The 22,052-nt window shown below is 46.9% G+C and overlaps 1 protein-coding gene across 1 annotated transcript; it reads left to right on the top strand.

Annotated features, from left to right (window-relative positions):
* The first annotated feature begins 317 nt into the window (after positions 1-317).
* Positions 318-12,820, top strand: LOC309376949 (proproteinase E-like). The gene is made up of 7 exons (XM_081923905.1): positions 318-325; positions 743-840; positions 2,500-2,634; positions 7,426-7,562; positions 8,866-9,008; positions 9,531-9,683; positions 12,752-12,820. Exons 2-7 carry the CDS (start codon positions 818-820, stop codon positions 12,770-12,772), a joined length of 612 nt encoding a protein of 203 aa, XP_081780031.1. The 5' UTR covers positions 318-325; positions 743-817; the 3' UTR covers positions 12,773-12,820.
* The last annotated feature ends 9,232 nt before the right edge of the window (positions 12,821-22,052 follow it).

Below are 22,052 nucleotides of genomic sequence, written 5' to 3'. Positions count from 1 at the left end.
ACAGATACATAAGTATATAAACCACATGTCTGAAATAGTACAGGAGAGCAATCCTGAAGCCATTTTGACTCCCTAATGGACCTCAATATATTTCTCTGCAAGGAGGGAGGAAATGGGAAAAGCCTCTCCATTGTCCTTTTGCTTGCAGATACTGTCTTAAGGGAGTATTTGTGTATGAATAGGGTGAGCCTGTGACCTGGCTCAGGAACTAAAAATATTAACCATCACACAAAAAATGGCCTGGCTGCCAGGTAATGCAATCAGTGACCATTATCAGGTTTCCAGGCAGACAGGCTTTCTGCTGTAGACCGCCTCCTTCTGTGATGTATGTATGATGTTTTGGGGGGTGGTCTTCAGCTACAGGGTGGGCAATTTCAAAAGTCTATATAAGGGCTTGCACACCATTTTTCTGGGTTCCTCCCCCTTCCTGCGTGTGGTGAGTGAGGACCCTGTTGCAACAGTTGAATAAAGATCAGGCTTACTAGCCGCTTTGCTTCTCAATATTCTCTTGTCGGCCCTTTTCTCTCCTACCAATAGGGAACCCACTCAAGGACTCTATTCGGGCTCTTGGGTACCCCATAGGGGAAAAGGAGCAGTTTTTTTTCTTATAGCAGTAACAGCCTTCTCCCTTCATCGCAACCTGATCGCTGTCACTGTCCAGTAAATTCTGATCGCCTTCACAGATCTGTGTCTAGGATGGTGTCTTAATCCCTTCCCCGCCGCCACTCTTGCCTCCCCACAGATCTCCCTCCAGTACGAGAAGGATGGTGAATTCCGTCACACCTGCGGGGGCACCCTCATTGCCCCCAACTGGGTCATGACTGCCGCCCACTGCATCTCGTAAGTTATCATTTGGGCCGTAAGGGGTGGGCACTGGTGTGTGTGTGTGTGTGTTTACAGGCAGAAGGAGCTGATTGCCTTACGGACAGGTGAACCGGTCATTTTGCATTCTATCCGTTTCCCTCAGGGATGCAGGTGACATGGGATGGTCATGCCTCATAATGCCTTGGTCAGTCCTGTGCCTGTGAATACTTTCTTTGCCCTGAGCAAACCGTTTTCTATGATTGGCTTTTTGGACTGATGAAGCGTGTAGGAAAACCTGTAATATATCCAGAGAACAGGTCTTCTTTTGCCCACTTGCATTATTCTCCTCAGTGTGGTGGCTTTGATTTGCCTACCCATGATTGATCCATTCATACGGCTTTGTGTTTCCAACTCAAGACCCATTGAAGAACATCTCATCCAGTTCAATCTTTGAAAAACAGCTTTGAAAAACTTTTTCATATTCTCTAGTGTGCCACCCTTGCCGTTGTGGTGGCATGGGGTTGCCGTTCTGCGATTGGACTTACGCTACTTGTTGAACGGTTCATTTATCCAATCTGTATAACATTTACTGCACATGTAACTTGTTAAGACAGAGTTGTACATTTATCTACTCCATGTTTATAGTATCTCCAGGCTTTGTCTTGCACATGGCACCATAGCTGTCAAGCGTCCCTTATTTGGCGGGACAGTCCCTTAGCCCAGCGCTATGTCCCGCTGCTGTCCCTTATTGATGATGTCCCTTAAATAAGCTACTGAAGGTAATGGGGCCCTTTCTATGTCCAGCTGTCCTTTGTCAACAACAAATTGTTGCTGTTTTTTTTGTGTTGAATATATGCTATATGGTAATTTATGGACCTAATAGGTATCTAAAGCCATTTGCACGCAACAAAATATGTATTTTATCAAAGTAATTGTTGATCCCTTATTTTGGCTGCTGATCCCTTATTTTCGAGGCTGCTGGTCCCTTATTTTCAAATCTGTAAGTTGACAGCTATGCATGGCACTTAGTATGTTTGTTGTCTGAATGGTTATAAGTCTATCTCTATTCTAGCTATTATTCCAGTAAATTTGGTTTTATAAGCCAGCGTGTGGTGTTGTTGTTTTGTTGTATTATTATTACTGTCACCACATTTGATACTTTGTGTATATACAATACAGTCCCCACCTGAAGTCCTGTGTCCAGTTCTGGGTGGACCACAGTTTAGGGAGGGCATGGAGAAGCTGCAAGGTCTGCAGGGAAGAGCGACCAGGGTGATGGAGGGTTTGGAAACCAAGAAGGGTCTGGAGTTGGGTTCGCTTAGACTGGATAAGAGGGGACTGAGAGCCACTTTCAAATATCTGAAGCGTTGCCATGTGGAAAACAGAGCAAGCTTGTGTCTCGCTGCTCTGGAGGATAGGACCCGAATCAATGGATTCAGATGGCAAGAAAGGAATTTCCGACTAAATTTTAGGAAAACCTTTCTGACGGGGAGAGCTGTTTGACAGTGGAACGGTCTCCCTTGGGAAGTGGTGGACTCTACTTCACTAGCTGCAAGCTTTTAAACAGAGTTTGGATGGCCATCTGCTAGCTAGGTTTCCTGCATTGCGGAGATGGTGGTGTTTGGTCCCTTTCAACCCTACAAATCTATGATTCTATGATGGCCTCTTCTCTGTGTTTCTCCTACACTCTCACAGCAAATCCCGGACATATCAAGTTGTGGTAGGTGAATATGACATGGATGCGGAAGAAGGAACTGAGCAGCGCATTCCTGTGAACTCCAATGACATCTTTGTGCACCCGAAATGGATTTCCATTTGTGCTGCCTGTGGGTAAGTGAGTTGTGGCTAATAATAATAATAATAATAATAATAATAATAATAATAATAATTTTATTATTATTTATACCCCAGCCATCTGGCTGGGCTTCCCCAGCCACTCAGGGAGGCTCCCAACAGAACACTAAAAACAGAATAAAACTTCAAACATTTAAAACTGGCTCCATCTTGTGGGCAGGGATGGTCCATTCCTCTTTAGTCAGGCCTATGGCTTTAAATAATCTAGGGCCTGAGAAACTGGGAGGCAGAGGACTGCTATTATGATGACTATTTTATTATCTGTCTGTATGCTTTTTATTATGGCTTTGTTATGTTTTTATCACTGGTTTTCTGCAATGTATTTTTTATGTTGTACAGTGGCACCTCAGGTTAAGCACTTAATTCGTTCTGGAGGTCCGTTCTTAACCTGAAACTGTTCATAACCTGAGGTACCACTTTAGCTAATGGGGCCTCCTGCTGCCGCCGCGTGATTTCTTCTCATCCTGAAGCAAAGTTCTTAACCCGAGGTACTATTTCTGGGTTAGTGGAGTCTGTAACCTGAAGCATCTGTAACCTGAAGTGTCTGTAACCCGAGGTACCACTCTACACCGCCCTGGGATCTTCTGATAAACGACGCTATATAAATTGAATTACAGTGGTGCCCCGCAAGACGAATGCCTCGCAAGACGAAAAACGCGCAAGACGAAAGGGTTTTTCGGTTTTTGCGTCGCTTCGCAAGACGAATTTCCTTATGGGCTTGCTTCGCAAGACGAAAACGTCTTGCGAGTTTGTTCGTTTTTTTCCTAAAGCCGCTTGAAGAGGCGCAGTTGCGACGGACTGTGCTTCGCAAGACGAAAAACATTGCAAGACGAAAAGACTCGCGGAACGAATTAATTTTGTCTTGCGAGGCACCACTGTAATGATGATGGTGGTGATTATTTTTTAAAACTGTTTAGAAAAAAAATGTGCTATTCCCCCCCCCCAATGGTGTATAAATTTTATGAAATAAATAAATAAACCCATCTCTAGTCCGGCAACAGCATTCTGGGCCAGCTGAAGCTTCAGGGCCAGATCCCTATCAGTTGCCCCTTGGGAGTGGTGGGTTGGAAGCCAGGGAGCTGACCAGCAGATGGCGCCAGAGTCAATGACAGGCAGAGCCAACTCAGTTGGCAAGACGAAATTAATTTGTTCTGCGAGTGTTTTCGTCTTGCGAATTTTTCGTCTTGCGAAGCACGGATTCCCATAGGTATTAACGGTTTTAAGAAAAAGGAAACAAACTTGCAAGACGTTTTCATCTTGCGAAGCAAGCCCATAGGGAAATTCATCTTGCGAAGCATCTCAAAAAACAAAAAACTCTTTCGTCTTGCGAGTTTTTCGTCTTACGAGGCATTCGTATACGTCTTGCGAGTTTTTCGTCTTACGAGGCATTCGTATACATACCACTGTATATTTTTCTCCCCATCCTCCTCCTCCTCCTCCTTCTTTCGGAGTATACAGTGGTACCTTGGTTCTCAAACGCTTTGGTTCCCAAACCCCGAAAACCCAGAAGTAAGTGTTCCAGTTTTCAAATGTTTTTCGGAAGCTGAACATCCGATGTGGCTGTCGACTGTTGTTTCCGGGGCGCCTGCACCAATCAGAAGCTGCGCCTTGGTTTTTGAACATTTTGGAAGTCAAACGGACTTCCAGAACGGATTAAGTTTGGCGCTTTTGTTTTTGCTCTTTATTTTGCGTTTTTGATTTTGGGGCTTTTTGGGTTCATTTGTTTTTGTGACTGTGTGGATCCCAGTTCAGCTAGTGATTGATTGATTGATTGTGTGACTGGAAATGGATAAAAAAAAAAAACCATCCAAACAATGACTATCATCAGTGCAGGTAAGAAAAAACATTAATTTTAATTTTCATCATCTACAATGCTGTCTTATTTTATAGTACACACTGGTCAACAACAAATTAGTTGTCTGCGTTTTTTCAGCTGATTTAGGACGAATCTGATGCGCTGAATCCAAAAATCACATTGGTTTTGCTCAATCAGGTCAAGTTTTTGAGCTATGGCCACATGTCGTTTTTTACGTTTTTGTTCACATGTATGCTTGTGTGGAGCATTTTAGAAGAAGTTGGTGGGGGTTAAATGCCATGTCGAATAATTGTTTTGATTGCAAATGATTATTTTAACGACAAGAGGTATTCAGGTTCGATAGTTCTGGGTGATTATGTCGAAAAGGGATCAGTTTGAAGTCTTAAAACCTCGAAATCTTCCATAAATTGGTGCGGCAAAGCATAAAGTTGGGGGATCAAAACTCCTGGCTCACTCGAGTACACTGAAGGAGAACTATGAAGGGGTGAAGTATGTGCTGGAGAAAATTGGTTATGATCAGCATAAGTGGTTTATTTGTGTTGACCTGAAGATGGTGAACTTTTTGTTGGGACAACAGTCTGGCTTCACCAAGTAGCCATGTTTTCTGTGCATGTGGAATAGTAGGGACTGTGCTCAGCATTACACGAAGAAGGACTGGTCTGTGCGGGAGGAATTGGTGCCTTGCAGAAAAAGGAACGTCATCAACGACCCTCTGGTGGACAGAGACAGAATACTCTTCCCACCGCTGCACATCAAGCTCGGCTTAATCAAGCAGTTCACCAAGGCTCTGGACAAGGATGGTGACTGCTTCACTTACTTGTGCCAGGCTTTTCCAGGATTGACCATGGAGAAATTGAAAGCTGGCATCTTTGATGGTCCTCAGATCCGTCAGCTCATCAGAGATCCAGAGTTCAGAAAGTCAATGAACAAAGCGGAACTGGAAGCGTGGAAGGCACTTGTTCTGGTAGTGAAGAACTTTCTTGGCAACAATAAGGCCAGAAACTATGCAGAACTTGTCAACAACATGCTGACTGCTTTCAGAAACCTGGGCTGCAACATGAGCGTCAAGATGCACTACCTATTTTCACATATGGACTGGTTTCCTGAGAACCTGGGTTCAATGAGTGACGAGCAGGGGGAGAGATTCCATCAGGACATGAAAGAGATGGAGACCAGGTATCAGGGTCGCTGGGACACAGTCATGATGGCTGACTACTGTTGGACTCTGAAGAGAGACCTCCCTGTCGCTGAGCATTCCAGGAGTTCCAAGAAACGGAAGTTCAAGCCCTGAAGTTTGAAAAATGGTGAAGCAACATGCAATTTACGTGTACTTACCTTTATCAAAGGGACGCGGGTGGCGCTGTGGGTAAAACCTCAGCGCCTAGGACTTGCCGATCGCATGGTCGGCGGTTCGAATCCCTGCAGCGGGGTGTGCTCCCGTCGTTCGGTCCCAGAGCCTGCCAACCTAGCAGTTCGAAAGCACCCCTAAGTGCAAGTAGATAAATAGGGACCACTTACCAGCGGGAAGGTAAACGGCGTTCCGTGTGCTGCGCTGGCTCGCCAGATGCAGCTTGTCACGCTGGCCACGTGACCCGGAAGTGTCTGCAGACAGCGCTGGCTCCCGGCCTATAGAGTGAGATGAGCGCACAACCCTAGAGTCTGTTAAGACTGACCCATAAGGGCAGGGGTACCGTTACCTTTACCAATACCCACCATTCAGTTTACAGTAATTGATGTTTCTATCAGGTAATCAATATATGTTGTTGGAAAAACATTTTTTTCTCTTAAAAACATATTTAGGATGATATGTGTTGACAAAAATCAGCTGATAATGCCACAAAAATGTACCGGTAATCGATTTTGTCACAAGATCTGATTTTTTTCAAATCAACATAGCACAAAAACCTGGCCTGATGGAGAGAAACGGATGCCATTTTCTGATTCAGCAGTGCAAAAATACCCTAAATCAGTTGTAGAAATCTAGACAACATTCAAAAAGTAAAAAATTGTTGCCCAGTGTTAGAGGGACGTGGGTGGCGCTGTGGGTTAAACCACAGAGCCTAGGACTTGCCGATCAGAAGGTTGGCGGTTTGAATCCCCACGACGGGGTGAACTCCCGTTGCTCGGTCCCTGCTCCTGCCAACCTAGCAGTTCGAAAGCACAACAAAATGCAAGTACATAAATAGGTACCATTCCGACGGGAAGGTAAACGGCGTTTGCGTGCGCTGCTCTGGTTCACCAGAAGCGGCTTAGTCCTGCTGGCCACATGACCCAGAAGCTGTATGCTGGCTCCCTCGGCCCATAAAGTGAGATGAGCATCGCAACCCCAGAGTCGGCCACGACTGGACCTAATGGTCAGGGGTCCCTTTACCTTACATTGATTACTGCTTTCATTTTATGTATGAATGGTCTCGTTAGATAGTAAAATTCATGTTTTAGGGGTTGTTTTTAAAAGTTTGGAACAGATGAATCCGATTTGCATTCCTTTCTATGGGAAAGCGTGCCTTCGTTTTGGAATGCTTTGGTTTTCGAACGCTTTGGTTTTGGAACCAATTAACTTTGAGAACCAAGGTACCACTGTACAGTGGTACCTCGGGTTACATACGCTTCAGTTTACATACACTTCAGGTTACAGACTCCGCTAACCCAGTGCTTCAGGATGAGAACAGAAATCGTGCTCCGGCGGTGTGGCGGCAGCAGGAGGCCCCATTAGCTAAAGTGGTGCTTCAGGTTAAGAACAGTTTCAGGTTAAGAACGGACCTCAGGAACGAATTAAGTACTTAACCTGAGGTACCACTGTACTAAGGAGGAGGAGGAGAGGCAGGGCCATTCCTTGACCCAGACGTCAGAAGGCAGGCCAGTGGGTTTGGATGAACTGAAGCTGGTGGGGCAGAACCACATTTGCCCATATTGACTCTCTCTCTCTCTCTCTCCTGCTTGCCTCTGTCCAGCAACGACATCGCCCTGATGAAGCTGTCCCGCGCCGCCGAGCTGAGCAACACGGTGCAGCTGGGGTGCCTCCCCCCTGCAGGGGAAGTGTTGCCTAATGATTACCCCTGTTACATCAGCGGCTGGGGACGACTGTACAGTAAGTGGTTCTGCCCTTATCTGCAGGGGGCCTGGAGAGGGAGGGTTTTAAAACAGAGGCTAGTGGTTTTAAAAAAATCGAAGGTTGGGTGGCCATCGGACGGGGATTCTTGAGCTGCGATTTCTGCATCGCAAGAGGGTTAGAATAGATGACCTTTGGGGGTCCTTTCCAACAATTCTACGGTGCACGCATATAAGCAAGCTTTGTGTCCTTGGGGAAGCCGGTGGCGCTCCTGTCTATTTGTATAGAGTGGAATGGGATTTTGGTTTAGGGGACGGGCTCAAGGGCAAAACACCTGCTTTTCTTTCTTTCTTTCTTTCTTTCTTTCTTTCTTTCGTAATAGTTTTTCAATTTAATTGTTCTGCATGGGACAATGACAATAAAGATATCTATCTATCTATCTATCTATCTATCTATCTATCTATCTATCTATCATCATCATCTATCATCTATCTATCATCTATCTATCTATCATCTATCATCTATCTATCATCTATCTATCTATCTATCATCTATCTATCTATCTATCTATCATCTATCATATTTCTATCTATCATCTATCTATCTATATCTATCTATCTATATCTATCTATCTATCTATCTATCTATCTATCTATCTATCTATCTATCTATCATCATCATCTATCATCTATCTATCATCTATCTATCTATCATCTATCATCTATCTATCTATCTATCTATCTATCTATCTATCTATCTATCTATCATCTATCTATCTATCATCTATCTATCTATCTAGTGGACTTTTATTATTATTTTTTATAACAATTTATTATATAACATAAAAAAATAAAAGAAAACAACAATGTTTAGGGTACTCAAGAAAATCACCATTTTATAGTTCAAATCGGGGGAAAATACAGTAAATGGACAAAGGTACAAAGATTCACAAAATGTTGAGGGGTATGCGTACCCTCTGCGCATTCCCAGAAAAAAAAAAGCACTGAGCATATATATCCATGTTTGTTAACTGATGTGGTTAAACAGTTAAAAAAAAAACTTAGACTGAGTTTTAGCACACATGAAAAACTTAAAACAAATCCTTATTTCCTGATGAACAGCCTTTGGACTGTAATATAACTTAAACAGAAAACTATCTTTAGAAAGATCTTTCCTCCGAAAGCATTTTATTTTAAAAACCCAAATTAAATTAAATATAAATTTAAAAAATCCAGTTTAAATTTTAAAAAATCCAATTTATTTGACTTTTTTTAAAAAAAATATATCATTGATTTTTATCCACCCTGATGCTGACCCCTGACCAACTGTGGTTCCTTCACAGCGAACGGCCCCCTTCCATCCAAACTCCAGCAGGCCGTTCTTCCAGTGGTGGACAACCAACACTGCAACCAGAAGGACTGGTGGGGAGGCGTCATCCGGCAAAACATGATCTGCGCCGGAGGGGACATCCGTGCCGGCTGCAACGTAAGTCCGGGGAGGAAATGGGAGTTTGGCCCTTTGAAGACGAAGGAAAGTGGTGGATGACATTAGAATTAATTGCACAACAGCCTCAAGCTCGCTATAATTTTATTCTACATACTTTTATTCCTGTCTTTAGCAGTCATACAGTAAAAGATGTCTGCTCTCTTCAACAAACAGAGAGAAACTCCAAACTCCACCCATGTACATCCTGTACAGGTCATATGACAACATCCTGAGCTCACATCCTGTGCTCAATAAGGATAATGGACTGCCCCTTTGTTTCCATGGCAACAGCCACACACCTCCTGTTTGGCTTTGCAGCCACAAGCAGCAGACTTGGCTGCTTTAGCCTTTGCTTGCTGCAGCATTGCTGCTTTAGAATAACAGGGAGGGCACACCCCGAGCAAAATCTCCTCCTCCAGTGCTTTCGCCGTACAGCTTATTTCCAATCGCAGAGTTGTAGAGGGACACCCAGCGGTCATCTAGCCCACCCCCGATTTATTTATTTTTTGCTGCATTTTCCAGGGCGACTCCGGCGGCCCCCTGAACTGCAAGGCTGCTGACGGAAGATGGGAGGTCCATGGCATCGCCAGCTTTGTCTCTGCCTTGGGGTGCAACGCCTTGAAGAAACCCACCGTCTTCACCCGCGTCTCTGATTTCGAGACCTGGATTCAGGAAGTAAGCGGTTGCGAAGGAGACCCACCCGGTGGCTCTCATGCTTGGAAGTGCATTTCAGCACGGCGGGGTGACAATCGAAAATAATTTGGGAGAGCCCCCTTTCCAAAGCTTATTTTTCCTCCCAAACCTCTGGATGTGAAATCAAAACAGCATTTGCACGCAAGTACTTAGCCCCAGGGGGACGCGGGTGGCGCTGTGGGTTAAACCACAGAGCCTAGGACTTGCCGATCAGAAGGTTGGCGGTTCGAATCCCCGTGGCGGGGTGAGCTCCCATTGCTCGGTCCCTGCTCCTGCCAACCTAGCAGTTTGAAAGCACGTCAAAAAGTGCAAGTAGATAAATACCTAGGTACTGCTCCGGCGGGAAGGTCAATGGCGTTTCCATGGGCTGCTCTGGTTTCAGTGTTCCGTTGCACTAGAAGCGGCTTAGTCATGCTGGCCACATGACCTGGAAAAACTGTCTGTGGACAAAAGCCGGCTCCCTCGGCCTGAAAGCGAGATGAGCACCGCAACCCCAGAGTTGTCTGCGATCGGACATAACTGTTAGGAGTCCTTTACCTTTTTTTTAGGATGATAATGAGAGCCAGTGTGGGACATACCCTCCAACACTCCTGCGATGAAAATAGGGATGTCCTATTCCATCATCAGGGATGCGGGGGCGCTGTGGGTTAAACCACAGAGCCTAGGACTTGCCGATCAGAAGGTGGTTCGAATCCCCGCGATGGGGTGAGTTTCCGTTGCTCGGCCCCTGCTCCTGCCAACCTAGCAGTTAGAAAGCATGCAGTGCAAGTAGATAAATAGGTACCGCTCTGGCGGGAAGGTAAACAGAATTTTCGTGTGCTGCTCTGGTTCGCCAGAAGCGGTTTAGTCCTGCTGGCCACATGACCCGGAAGCTGAACGCCAGCTCCCTCGGCCAATAAAGCGAGATGAGCGCCGCAACCTCAGAGTCGGTCACGAATGGACCTAATGGTCAGGGGTCCCTTTACCTTTAACCCGACAACGCGCAACCTGAAGCGTCTGTAACCCGAGGTATGACTGTAGTTAGCCCCAGATTATCCAGGCAGGGCCTTCCTAGGGGCCAAGGTCTTCCTAGAATAGAATTCTATGGTTTGGAGGGACCCCAAGAATAGGAACATGTATGAAGCTGCCCTCTACGGAGTCTGGCCAGTGGTCTATTCAGCTCAGTACAGTCATACCTCGGATTACAGATGCTTCAGGTTGCGCATTTCTGGGTTATGGACGCGCCGAAACCCAGAAGTACCGGAACAGGTGACTTCCGGGTTTTGGAGCTTGTGCATTTGCAGAACCACTAAATCGCGAACTGCGCATGCGCAAACACGGCGCTGCAGGTTGCAAACGTGCCTCCTGCACAGATCATGTTTGAAACCCGAGCGTCCACTGTATTGTCTGCAGGTTCAGGCAGGAAGTTCTTCCCAGCCATGCCTGGAGCCTTCTGCCTGCCAAGCAGCTGCTCTGCCCCTGAGCTGAGGCTCTTCCATTCAAAAGTTTACTTGGGAGTAAGAGCTGGGAGAAGGGACGTAGGTGGTGCTGTGGGTTAAACCACAGAGCCTAGGGCTTGCTGATCAGAAGGTCGGCGGTTCAAATCCCCGCGACAGGGTGAGCTCCCGTTGCTCGGTCCCAGCTCCTGCCAACCTAGCATTCTGAAAGCACACCAGTGCAAGTAGATAAATAGGTACCGCTCCGGTGGGAAGGTAAACGGCGTTTGCGTGCGCTGCTCTGGTTCACCAGAAGCGGCTTAGTCCTGCTGGCCACATGACCCAGAAGCTGTATGCTGGCTCCCTCGGCCCATAAAGTGAGATGAGCGTCGCAACCCCAGAGTCGGCGACGACTGGACCTAATGGTCAGGGGTCCCTTTACCTTTAAGAGCTGGGAGATTACTGGAGGGCATTTTTGTCGGTGCCCCATGAAGCCCCTAACCATTGCAAGAGATAGTTGAATCTTTATTATTCTTACTAAAATAGTTTTTATTCAAATATCAGCAGACCGTCCAAGTGTTCCTATTTTGTAGGGACAGTCCCGGATTTACACCCCGGTTTCTGATTTGATCCCGTAATGTCCCGCTTTCCCTCAGGACACCCCTATTTTCATCTGTGAAATGTTGGAGGTTACGTAGTTATCCGACCCCTGAGCTGTCTGAAGGCAGTCCGATATAGGGGCGTTTTAAAACATTTAACGTTTTATTATGTCTTTATATACAGTGGTACCTCGGTTCTCAATCGTAATCCGTTCCGGAAGACCGTTCGACTTCCGAAACGTTCGAAAACCGAGGCACACAGGGTTGGCTGCATGTTCCGTTGCAAAAAAATGAAAAATGCACAGTGGAAGCCATTCAACTTCCGAAGCACGTTTGATAACGGAAGCAATTACTTCCGGGTTTTCGGTGTTCGGAAACCAAAACATTTGACTTTCGGGATGCTCCAAAACTGAGGTACCACTGTATTTTGGAAGCTGCCCAGAATGGCTGGGGCAACGCAGTCAGATGAGCAGGGTATTATTATTATTATTATTATTATTATTATTATTATTATTATAAAGGACGTCCCTATTTTCATCAGAGAAATGTTGGAGGGTGTGTTATCAGCGATCAGATCATCTCTGCTCTCAGGTTCACAGTCTAAATGACACGACACAAAAGGAAAAGAGAGGAGGAGGGAGGAGGAGGAGGGAGCAAGCCCTGGCATTTATTCTTAGTGATGGAGGTCTGGCACATGGCCTCCATTTCCCTTCTGCCCTTGGACCAGAAGGAACCTTCCTGCAGGCCTGTGTTAAGAGCCCTCCCAGCAAGCGGTATACATAACCCATGACAAAAAACCGGTTTGGTTTCAAGCAAGGGTTCAACAGACCCTATGCAGAGGGTCAGCCCTTCAGAGGAAGTCAGCCCTTCAGATCCCTTGTTCCCGGACCGATTATCTGACTCCAGGGAGGGTCCATCCTTTGACCAGCTGCCCCGCTAAATTCCCCTTGCCTGTAATTTGATGCTATCATTAATACCCAGCCTCTAATTCTAGAACAGGAGTTATATCTAAAATACTTTCCTTGTTTTCTTCCAGACCATCACTAACCATTCATGATGACCTGATCTGCCTTTCGTGGGACCCCTCTTAGTCCCAAAATAAAAAGCAGCTGAGATATATCTTACTGGTGCTTCCGTTTGCTTATTTCGGCGTCTTCTATCAAATGCAAAACACACAACCCAAACAGCCCCTCCGCGGGTTCACGGTTTTTGCCAAAATTCTGACGTCGTCCGATTCACTCGAAAACGGCGCCAAACCCCTGAAATTGCCCCCTGCAATGTTTGGCAGGGCAAACACCGCGTTTCACGGTAGGCAAAAAAACGGACCTCGATGCTCTTACCTGACAGCCCTGTTAGAAAAACTAACCAATAAATTGAAACTGACATGGGGACAGATAGAAGAAGACGCCTTCACCCTGGTTTGGTTCCCCTTTATCACATACAGTGATACCTTGGTTCTCAAATGCCCGTATCTGTCGGTATGCTTTTTATTACAGCTTTATTACATTTTTATCACTGGTTTTCTGCAATGTGTTTTTAATGTTGTACAGTGGCACCTGAGTTTAAAAACTTAATTCGTTCTGGAGGTCCGTTCTTAACCTGAAACTGTTCTTAACCTGAAGCACCACTTTAGCTAATGGGGCCTCCAGCTGCCACCGCGCCGCCAGAGCACGATTTCTGTTCTCATTCTGAAGCAAAGTTCTTAACCCGAGGTACTATTTCTGGGTTTGTGGAGTCTGTAACCTGAAGGATCTGTAGCCTGAAGCGTCTGTAACCCGAGGTACCACTGCAAGCTGAAAAGTCCCCAGGTCCAAAACGCCAACAAGGCTTCTCACCAGCAGGTGGCAGCAGAGCTAGAGCAACCAAAGACACACACTCCCTTTAAGACTCAGGAGGGTTTCATCACTGAACCTTGGGGTAAGGGATATTCCTTTACGGAAAGGAGAGAGGCGCTGAATCCAACCCCACCAGGGGTGGAGGATGTTATGGGACAGGGTGTCTGGAAAGGGTGCCTCCTCCTCCTGACTGCTATAGATTACAGTGGTGCTCAGAGGGGGTTAGACAAATCCCTGAAGGGATAGATCTGTCCGTGGCTAATAAATAAGCATGGTGCCTATATAGAAACTCCAGGGTTAGAGTGCGATGGCCTGGGATTCGGACTCAGAGGCTGAACCTGAGGAATCCCAGCCTGCACAGGATTCCCCGCCTCCAGAACCAGCTGAGCCGGGGCTGGGGCTTGAACCTGAAGGGTCCTCACCTGTGCTGGATCCTCAGGTGCAGGCACCAGCTGAGTCTGCTCTGGTTCCTGAGGTGATGGAGGACCCATTGCCTGCAGGTGCTCCACTCTCAGCCCCATCAGGGGAAGCTGAAGTTGCCTCTGGGTCCGGTAACCCTCCAGCCTCTCCTGAGTTGCAGAGGCTCAGGGCAGAGAGGCGGAGGGAACTAAGTTCCTGCAGGAGGAGTGCTCGCCTCCAGGCCAGGAGAGGCGAGTCACCTGTGGACCGGGGTCGCCCTATGCCTTGGGGCAGATAAAAGCCAGCCAGCCCCAGTCCCAGGTTGCGGGAGCAACGTTGTTGGTAGCCTGTTCCTGCCTGCACCCTGTCCTGCTCTTCTGCCAGAGTTCCTGACCCCTCCTGACTTCCCACCTTGGACCCAGCTACAGCTTTGATGGACAGCCTCCATACCGCACCATTGACCTCGGACTGGACTCGGACATTGCCTCTTGGTTAGCCCCGGGGACCAGCACACAAAGGCAGTCTACCTCTGAACGCTCGGATTCTGGGAAAGGAACAACAGGGGAGGGCTGTGCCCATGGGGTTTCTCTCGTTAGATTCTCATTGGGTACCGGACGCCAAGAATTGGAAGGGACTCAGGGGATCATCCAGACTGACCCAAAGTGGTCATCTGTCAGGGATGCTTTAGTTGCGATTCCTGCACTGCAGCGGGTTGGGCCAGATGACCTTTGGGTGTCCCTTTCAACTCTACAGTTTTATAAACCCCCCAGTCAATATATACACCTCCTCCTGTTCTCTCTCTCTCTCTCTCTCTCTCTCTCTCTCTCTCTCTCTCTCTCTCTCTCTCTCTCTTGCACTTCTGCCCACTGCAATCTATTTATTTATTTCCCAGATAGATTGCTAATGACCAGGACAGATAACAGCAATTGCAGGGCACTTAATTCTCACTTATCCTGCAGAAGGCTTTCAGGTGGATTCTGCTGGTAATTCCTGGCAGGAAGAGAGCCTATGGGTGCCTCTGTTAAGAGCTGGCTGGATCAGGCCCATGGCCCATCTAGTCCAGCACCCTGTTCTCTCAACGGCCAACCAGATGCCTCTATTGTGAAACCCGTAAGCAGGATCCAATCACGAGAGCTCTCTCCCCTCCTGCAGTTTCCAGTTCCAATTGTGGAGGGCAAAGCACAGCCTTATCCCCCATGAGTTTATCTAATCCCCTTTTAAAGCCATCCCAGTTGGTGGCCCTCATTGCCTCCAGTGGGAGAGAGTTCCATAGTTTAACACGGCAAGCGCGTGGAAAAGGACTTTCTTTAATCCTTCCCGAATCCAACACTCAGCTTCATTGGATGCCCACAAGTTCGAGTCTTGCACGAGTTACAGTACTAGGATAAAAATAGAGGGCTCCTCTTACAGCCCAGCCCATCACTGAAGTGTTGATTCCCAGTTTCCTTACTTAGTCCAGTCCTTTTCTGTTTCCACTTGAGGTTGATCACTTTGCAAGACGGGGCATCAAGGGCATATCATGGGATGGGCTGATGCCATCAAGAAGCGCCTTGGCACATCCTGCTAGGATATGGTTACCAGATGTCCCCGTTTCCCGGGGACAGTCCCTGGATTTACAAATCATCCCTGGAATGTCCCCGGATTTCATTTAATGACCCCGGATTTATATTTTAAGTGTTGCAGATTTATTAGTAGGGAATGAATGTTGTGTGATTGGTTCAACGGCACAAGACACATCATATGGGGACTTCCAGCAAGACAAAATGGCGGGCGCCACGGCAGCGGGCAGCTCCTGAAGCCAGCCAGAGCCAACTGCGCTACCAGGCTGGCTCCGGGCTGCTGAGACTGCCACTCCCAAGGGGGAACCAGGGACGCCTGGCATGTCAACTAGGGGAACTGCTGGACAGCACCCCACCCCGCGACCCAAATCGAGCCGGGAGCGAGAGCACCCGGCTGACTGCCCAGAGGTGCAGATATTACTTCTTATTTTTTTTTATTAAAAAAAAACTTTTTAAAGTAACTTTTTTCTCTCGCTTCAAAAAAAAAGTGTCCCTGGATTCTTTGAAAAAAAATCTGGTGACCTTATGCTAGGAAGTCTGTCTATCTATCTATCTAAAATCCTATGACATCCATGCTCAGAAGCAGGTACAAGCACAAGTACCTTGGTTCTCAAACTTCATCCGTTCCACAAATCTGTTCCAAAACCAAAGCGTTCCAAAACCAAGGCACACTTTCCCATAGAAAGTAATTCATCCATTCCAACCTTTTAGAAACAACCCCCAAAACATGAATTTTACTAATGAGACCACTGATCCATAAAATGAAAGCAATAAACAATGTACTGCAGACACGCAATCAATCAATCAATCAATCAGTAGCTGGGTTCCACACAGTCACAGAAACAAAGCAAAAAAGAGCCGTGAAAACAAAAAACGCAAAATAAACAGCAAAAACAGACAGACCTCAGCGTAACACTCAAAACGGAAGTATAACACTCAAAACGGAGCACATTCGGCTTCTGAAAGAAGTTCGCAAACCGGAACACACACTTCTGGGTTTGCAGTGTTTGGGTTCCAAGTTGTTTGAGTACCCAGGCGTTTGAGAAGCAAGGTACCACTGTATTTGGGCAGCTATTGTTAAGGAGGAAGCAAGAGGCTGGCCTACAGGGATCTTTCAGGGTCATCCAGCAAGGCATTCAGTATAGACCTTGGTCCAGTTTGTTTTTCAAATGGTTAGATCCGTTCCAGGCCAAAAGAGGAACAATCTCCGTCTTTCCTCTTTCACATGAGTTTTTATGACCACCTTGGCCTCATGCCTCTGCCCTGACTCATCCTGACCCTTGCTTTTGTTCTTTATTGAAGAAGCAGCGTGATTTTATTGTAAATTTGATCTCTGGGCGTGTGGAAGCCTCTTTGGCCCCAAATGACAACAGCCTAGTCCTCAGGAGGCTTTGGGGGGAAAAAACCCTTACCGGGTGACAGGTTCAAAGCTAAGAAGGCAGGCAAAACAGACCAGATGGCTGGGAGGTCACCTGCTCTTGATGGTGAAATAAAAAAATTAAGGTCTTATATATATATATATAAGACTGCCCAGCCACGTACATTGGACAAACAAACAGACGAATAAATGCACGTATCGCAGAACACAAGAATGCCGTCAAAAAAGAAGAAAAAACTTCCTCTCTTTTCCAACACATGAAAGAAACAGGACACGAAATTAATTTTGCAGATTCCAAATTGCTCTTTAACATGGAACATCACCACAAGAGAATAATCATGGAAGCCATCGAGATAGAGAAACACCCTCACAACATGAACAAGCGTGACGACACATCCCGCTTGCCAGACATCTGGAAATTAGCCCTCCCCACAAAAACTGACACCAGATCCAGAGGCACACAGAACGCCATCACCAATCAACCACACCAGACCCAAACCCAGACCCTCTCCACAGATAAATTACAGACACCATCCAGTAGCCAAACCATGGTGGCACCTCCGGATGCTGCACCCCCCTGCAATCCCTACACAGATCTGGCTGACACAGGCCACAAAACCACAGCTCGCCCCTATACACGAAGCCAAGCCAGAGCACAACTAAGTGCAGTACAGCCATCTTCTCAGAAAAACTCTTCACAAAGTTCAAGAGGTCAAGACACAAAGACTTTAGCAACTAATCCACACCTAATGACCCACCTAAGTGGTACTCAGGATATCACTCAAGAAATCACTCAAGATATCCCTCAAGTAATTAAGGAACAAAAGAAGAAAAGGCACACTAGCCTGGGAACTTCCTCTCTGCCCAGAACATTGGAGGCTATACACCACACCCCCTCAACAGTATTTATAGGAACTCAAACACTGAGATCCTGCTCTGTTCCAGTAACAAGAAGCCGAAAGCACCAGCCTGAAGATGACGAGTGAGACCTCGTCGAAACGTCGCCTAGACACCCCAACTTTTACATGGGAAGACACCCGAGGACACCAAAACCTGCATTCCTGTACCCGTGAAAATCTACGAAAGCATATATATATATATATATATATAATAAATGTTCATAAATGTACCAAGCAAACACGTACATAAATATATAAACCACATGTCTGAAGCAGCACAGGAAAACAGCCCTGGAACCATTTTGACTCCCAAACTGACCAAATTATTTCTCTGCGAGGTCAAGGAAAATGGAAAAGCCTCCCCATTGTCTTTTCCTTCACAAATCCTGCCTTAAGGGTATGTCTGTGTATGAATAGGGTGAGCCTGTGACCTGGCTCAGGAACTCAGTATTTATCATTACAAAAGACTGGCCAGGCTCCCCAGGGTATCCAGTCAAGTAAGCATTAACAGGTAACCTGCCAGACAGGAGGTAAACAACACACTCAGATTTCTGCTGTAGACCGCCCTTTCTGTGATGTAGGTATGATGTTTCTGGGGGTGGTCTTGGACTCCAGGGCGGGCAATTTAAAATGCCTACATATGGGCTGACACACCTTTGTTCTGGATCCTCTTCCCTCTCCTGCATGTGAGGGGAGCACCCTGTTGCAACAGTTCAATGAAGATCAGGCTTACTAGCTGCTTTGCTTCTCAATATTCTCTGGTTGGCCTCTGTTATTTTCTCCGACTGATGAAGAACCTGCAAAGGACTCTATAAGGGCTCTTGTATCCCCCATAAGGGAATAAGGGCAGATTTACATTTACAGTGGTACCTCAGGTTACATTCGCTTTAGGTTACATATGCTTCAGGTTACAGACTCCCCTAACCCAGAAATAGTGCTTCAGGTTAAGAACTTTGCTTCAGGATGAGAACAGAAATCGTGCTCCGGTGGCACGGCAGCAGCAGGAGGCCCCATTAGCTAAAGTGGTGCTTCAGGTTAAGAACAGTTTCAGGTTAAGTACGGACCTTCAGAACAAATTAAGTACCGTATTTTTTGCTCTATAACACGCACCCGACCATAACACGCACGTAGTTTTTAGAGGAGGAAAATCCGTAGGCATGCCACCCGTAGGCATTCCCTCCATAACACGCACAGACATTTCCCCTTACTTTCTGGGAGGAAAAAAGTGAGTGCCTGGGTAGGCAGAGTGAGCTCATCCGCTCCGCTCTCTGGCCCACAGGAGCACCAGGGCGGTGGTGGTGGAGGAAAGATGAGCTGCACAAAAGGGCTGGCTCCTGTGAGGGGCTGCTTAAAATGGCGCTCAGTCAGCTCAGCCCAGCTCCCTTCCTCCTCTAGGCAGGGCAGGGAGAAGCCAGGAGGAGGGAGGGAGGGAGGGAGGAGGCGCTGCCGCGGTGTATGTGTGGAGGGGAATGGAATGGCACGGGGGGGGGGACGGGACAGCACAGCCCGAACGAACAGAATCCCCACGCTGATCCAGAAACAGTCCTGAAGGCTATTGGGCCTGAATTGGCCCTCGGACCTTAGTTTGCCAACCCCTGCTGTAGACAATACTGAGATGGAGGAACCAATGGTCCAAGTGTGCAAAGGGCAGCTTACTTTGCTTCGATTTCAATCACTTCTTTATCAAAACATTGAGGACTGGAAACTTACTTTCGTGGGAGGCTGTACCACAGTGGAGCTTTGGATTTGGAAGGTTCCAGGTTCAGTCCCCGGCATGTCACCATTCCTCATTCCTCCAACCATCCTGGCTGTCTGCTTCTGGACAAACTCCGGTTTAGCAATCTCCTCCTTAAAATGTGTTGTCCAGAACAGGACTCAGTCCATCCCTAACAACCTGACTAGAGAACCCCCTGTCCTCTCTCCTGTTCCCTTGGAACACATCCTTCTCCTTTGCCTGTTCTGCCCCACTCGGTTTTTTAGGCCTCACTTTTGCCCAGAGAAGATTGAAACAGGATTGAGGTGGCCTCACCTCAAAGCGTTTGAACGAAATGTGTCACTTTGGAATCCATGATTGCATTTCTAAAATGCTTCACTGTTGTTGTTGTTTTAAAAAAATCCATGCTAGTAGAAATCTAGCAGTCAAGGCTGGAAGCGTCCCCCCCTGGGGAGCTAGCTTTTTTCCTTGCAGGGACATATGGCAGGCAGTTGCGTGTGGGGCTGTGGTCCATCCATGTTGCCACCTTGTTCTGCCTGTTGTGCAGAATCAGCCTCAGAGCTTATGTTTTTGGTATATATGTACACACACACACAGATTACGCTGAATCTTGTGACTTTCCCCCAACCCCTCCATGGGTCCTAATGCTACTATTTAAACCTGCATATCAGTTCCTTGTCCAAATTTTTCGTCCCTCTAAATTATCCAGTTTTTGTTACTTCACAACTAGTGTGGTTAAAATCCTGCTAACGTTTTCATCTGTTTACAATCGTCTCGTAGATATATTATCAGTTTCCCCCATTCTTTTTTAAAGTGCTTGTTCTCTTGGTTTCTGAACTTCCCAGTTAATTTTGCCATTTCGGCATCGTCCATCAACTTTGGTTTGCCATTCTTCCCTCAGAGCTTACGTTTTTAAGGGTTTCTCAAGAGCGAGAGGAAACCAGCTTTAAAAGCAATGCACCGTGCAACCTATAAGCTGATGGCGCTTTGCTGAATCATCCCTGCTTGAGAAGACACTATTTTTAGCTCACAGGGCTGACCCCAGCAAATATTTTGGCCTGTGTAAAGGTTATGGGGCTGCAACTGACAACGTCAGTTTCCTAACAGGGGGCAGAAGAGGAGCTTTTAGCCGTTTCCAGAAGTGGGAATGTGTGCTTTGCACCAGCGTGCGAATCGACAGGCAGGGCCGCTGATCCTCTCTGTTCCCATCTGTGATTATCTCAGCCGCCGGCGATACAGAGCTGGCAAAGGATAGGGTGTTTATCACTGCTGGCGCAGACATGACACAGCTCAGCCAAGAACATGCCAAACCAGGTTGCCTTTGCGCTAGAAGCTTTTTATTACGGTCCCCGGGTCAGCTGGCAAAGCGCAGCAACACGTCAGATTGTCAAGTCAAGCTGGAGTTGGCACGGGAATGGGGTGGGACGTGTGGGTGCACTCTTTGGCCCCAGCGAACCCAGCGAACCCACAGCCCACCGGGAGCCAGGGCCAGGCAATCTCAGAAGGAGGGGGACATGTTGCCATGATCCTCAGAGCTTTGATGGGCTGAGCAAAATCCCATGGGCTGCTGGCTGCTTGGTAGGGAGGGCAGTTTGGGGGAATGGGGCAGATGATGACAGCTTAGTCCTGTCTGTATACCTTCCCCAGATACTCAACCCAGTCTTCCTATCTAAGCTGCGACGCTCCTTCCCCTTGCTATAGAATGATGAAAGGGATGAAAGGACTGCTGGAGATGCAATAGGGATAATGCTTCTCTAAAATGTGGCTTTTTTCACGGTCCTATATTGAAAGATTTTTGGCAGAAGGTGGGTTAAACCACAGAGCCTAGGACTTGCCAATCAGAAGGTTGGTGGTTCGAATGCCCACGATTGGGTGAGCTCCTGTTGCTCGGTCCCTGCTCCTGCCAACCTAGCAGTTCGAAAGCACATCAAAGTGCAAGTAGATAAATAGGTACCGCTCCGGTGGGAAGGTAAATGGCATTTCCATGTGCTGCTCTGGTTAGAAGTGGCTTAGTCATGCTGGCCACATGACCCGGAAGCTGTACGCCGGCTCCCTCGGCCAGTAAAGCAAGATGAGTGCCGCAACCCCAGAGTCGGTCACGACTGGACCTAATGGTCAGGGGTCCCTTTACCTTTACCTTTAACTGAAACCGTCAACAGAACTGTACGGAACAACCTTACATTTACAGAGCAAAAAATCCTCTTGAATTATATACCCAGCACATGGAACCTTACAAAAGGACAGTACGAATGAACTCTCTGTGCCCTTACCACAACAAAAAGACTGATGGTGATGAATTGGAAAAAGAAAAATGCAGCTCCCTTCTACAATTGGATTGAAGACTTATATAAACTCATAACATATGAACAACTTGCATATAAACACAAGACTTGCCATGGACAAATTATATGATATTTGGAATCCATTCTTACAAATACTGTACAGTGGTACCTCGGGTTAAGAACTTAATTCGTTCTGGAGGTCCGTTCTTAATCTGAAACTGTTCTTAACCTGAGGTACCACTTTAGCTAATGGGGCCTCCCGCTACCACTG

The sequence above is a fragment of the Podarcis melisellensis genome (assembly GCF_964234715.1).
Source record: "Podarcis melisellensis genome assembly, chromosome: 8".
Taxonomy (NCBI): Eukaryota; Metazoa; Chordata; class Lepidosauria; order Squamata; family Lacertidae; genus Podarcis; species Podarcis melisellensis.
Note: the sequence above shows the minus strand (reverse complement) of the source record. Positions and strands in the feature narration are given on the sequence as shown.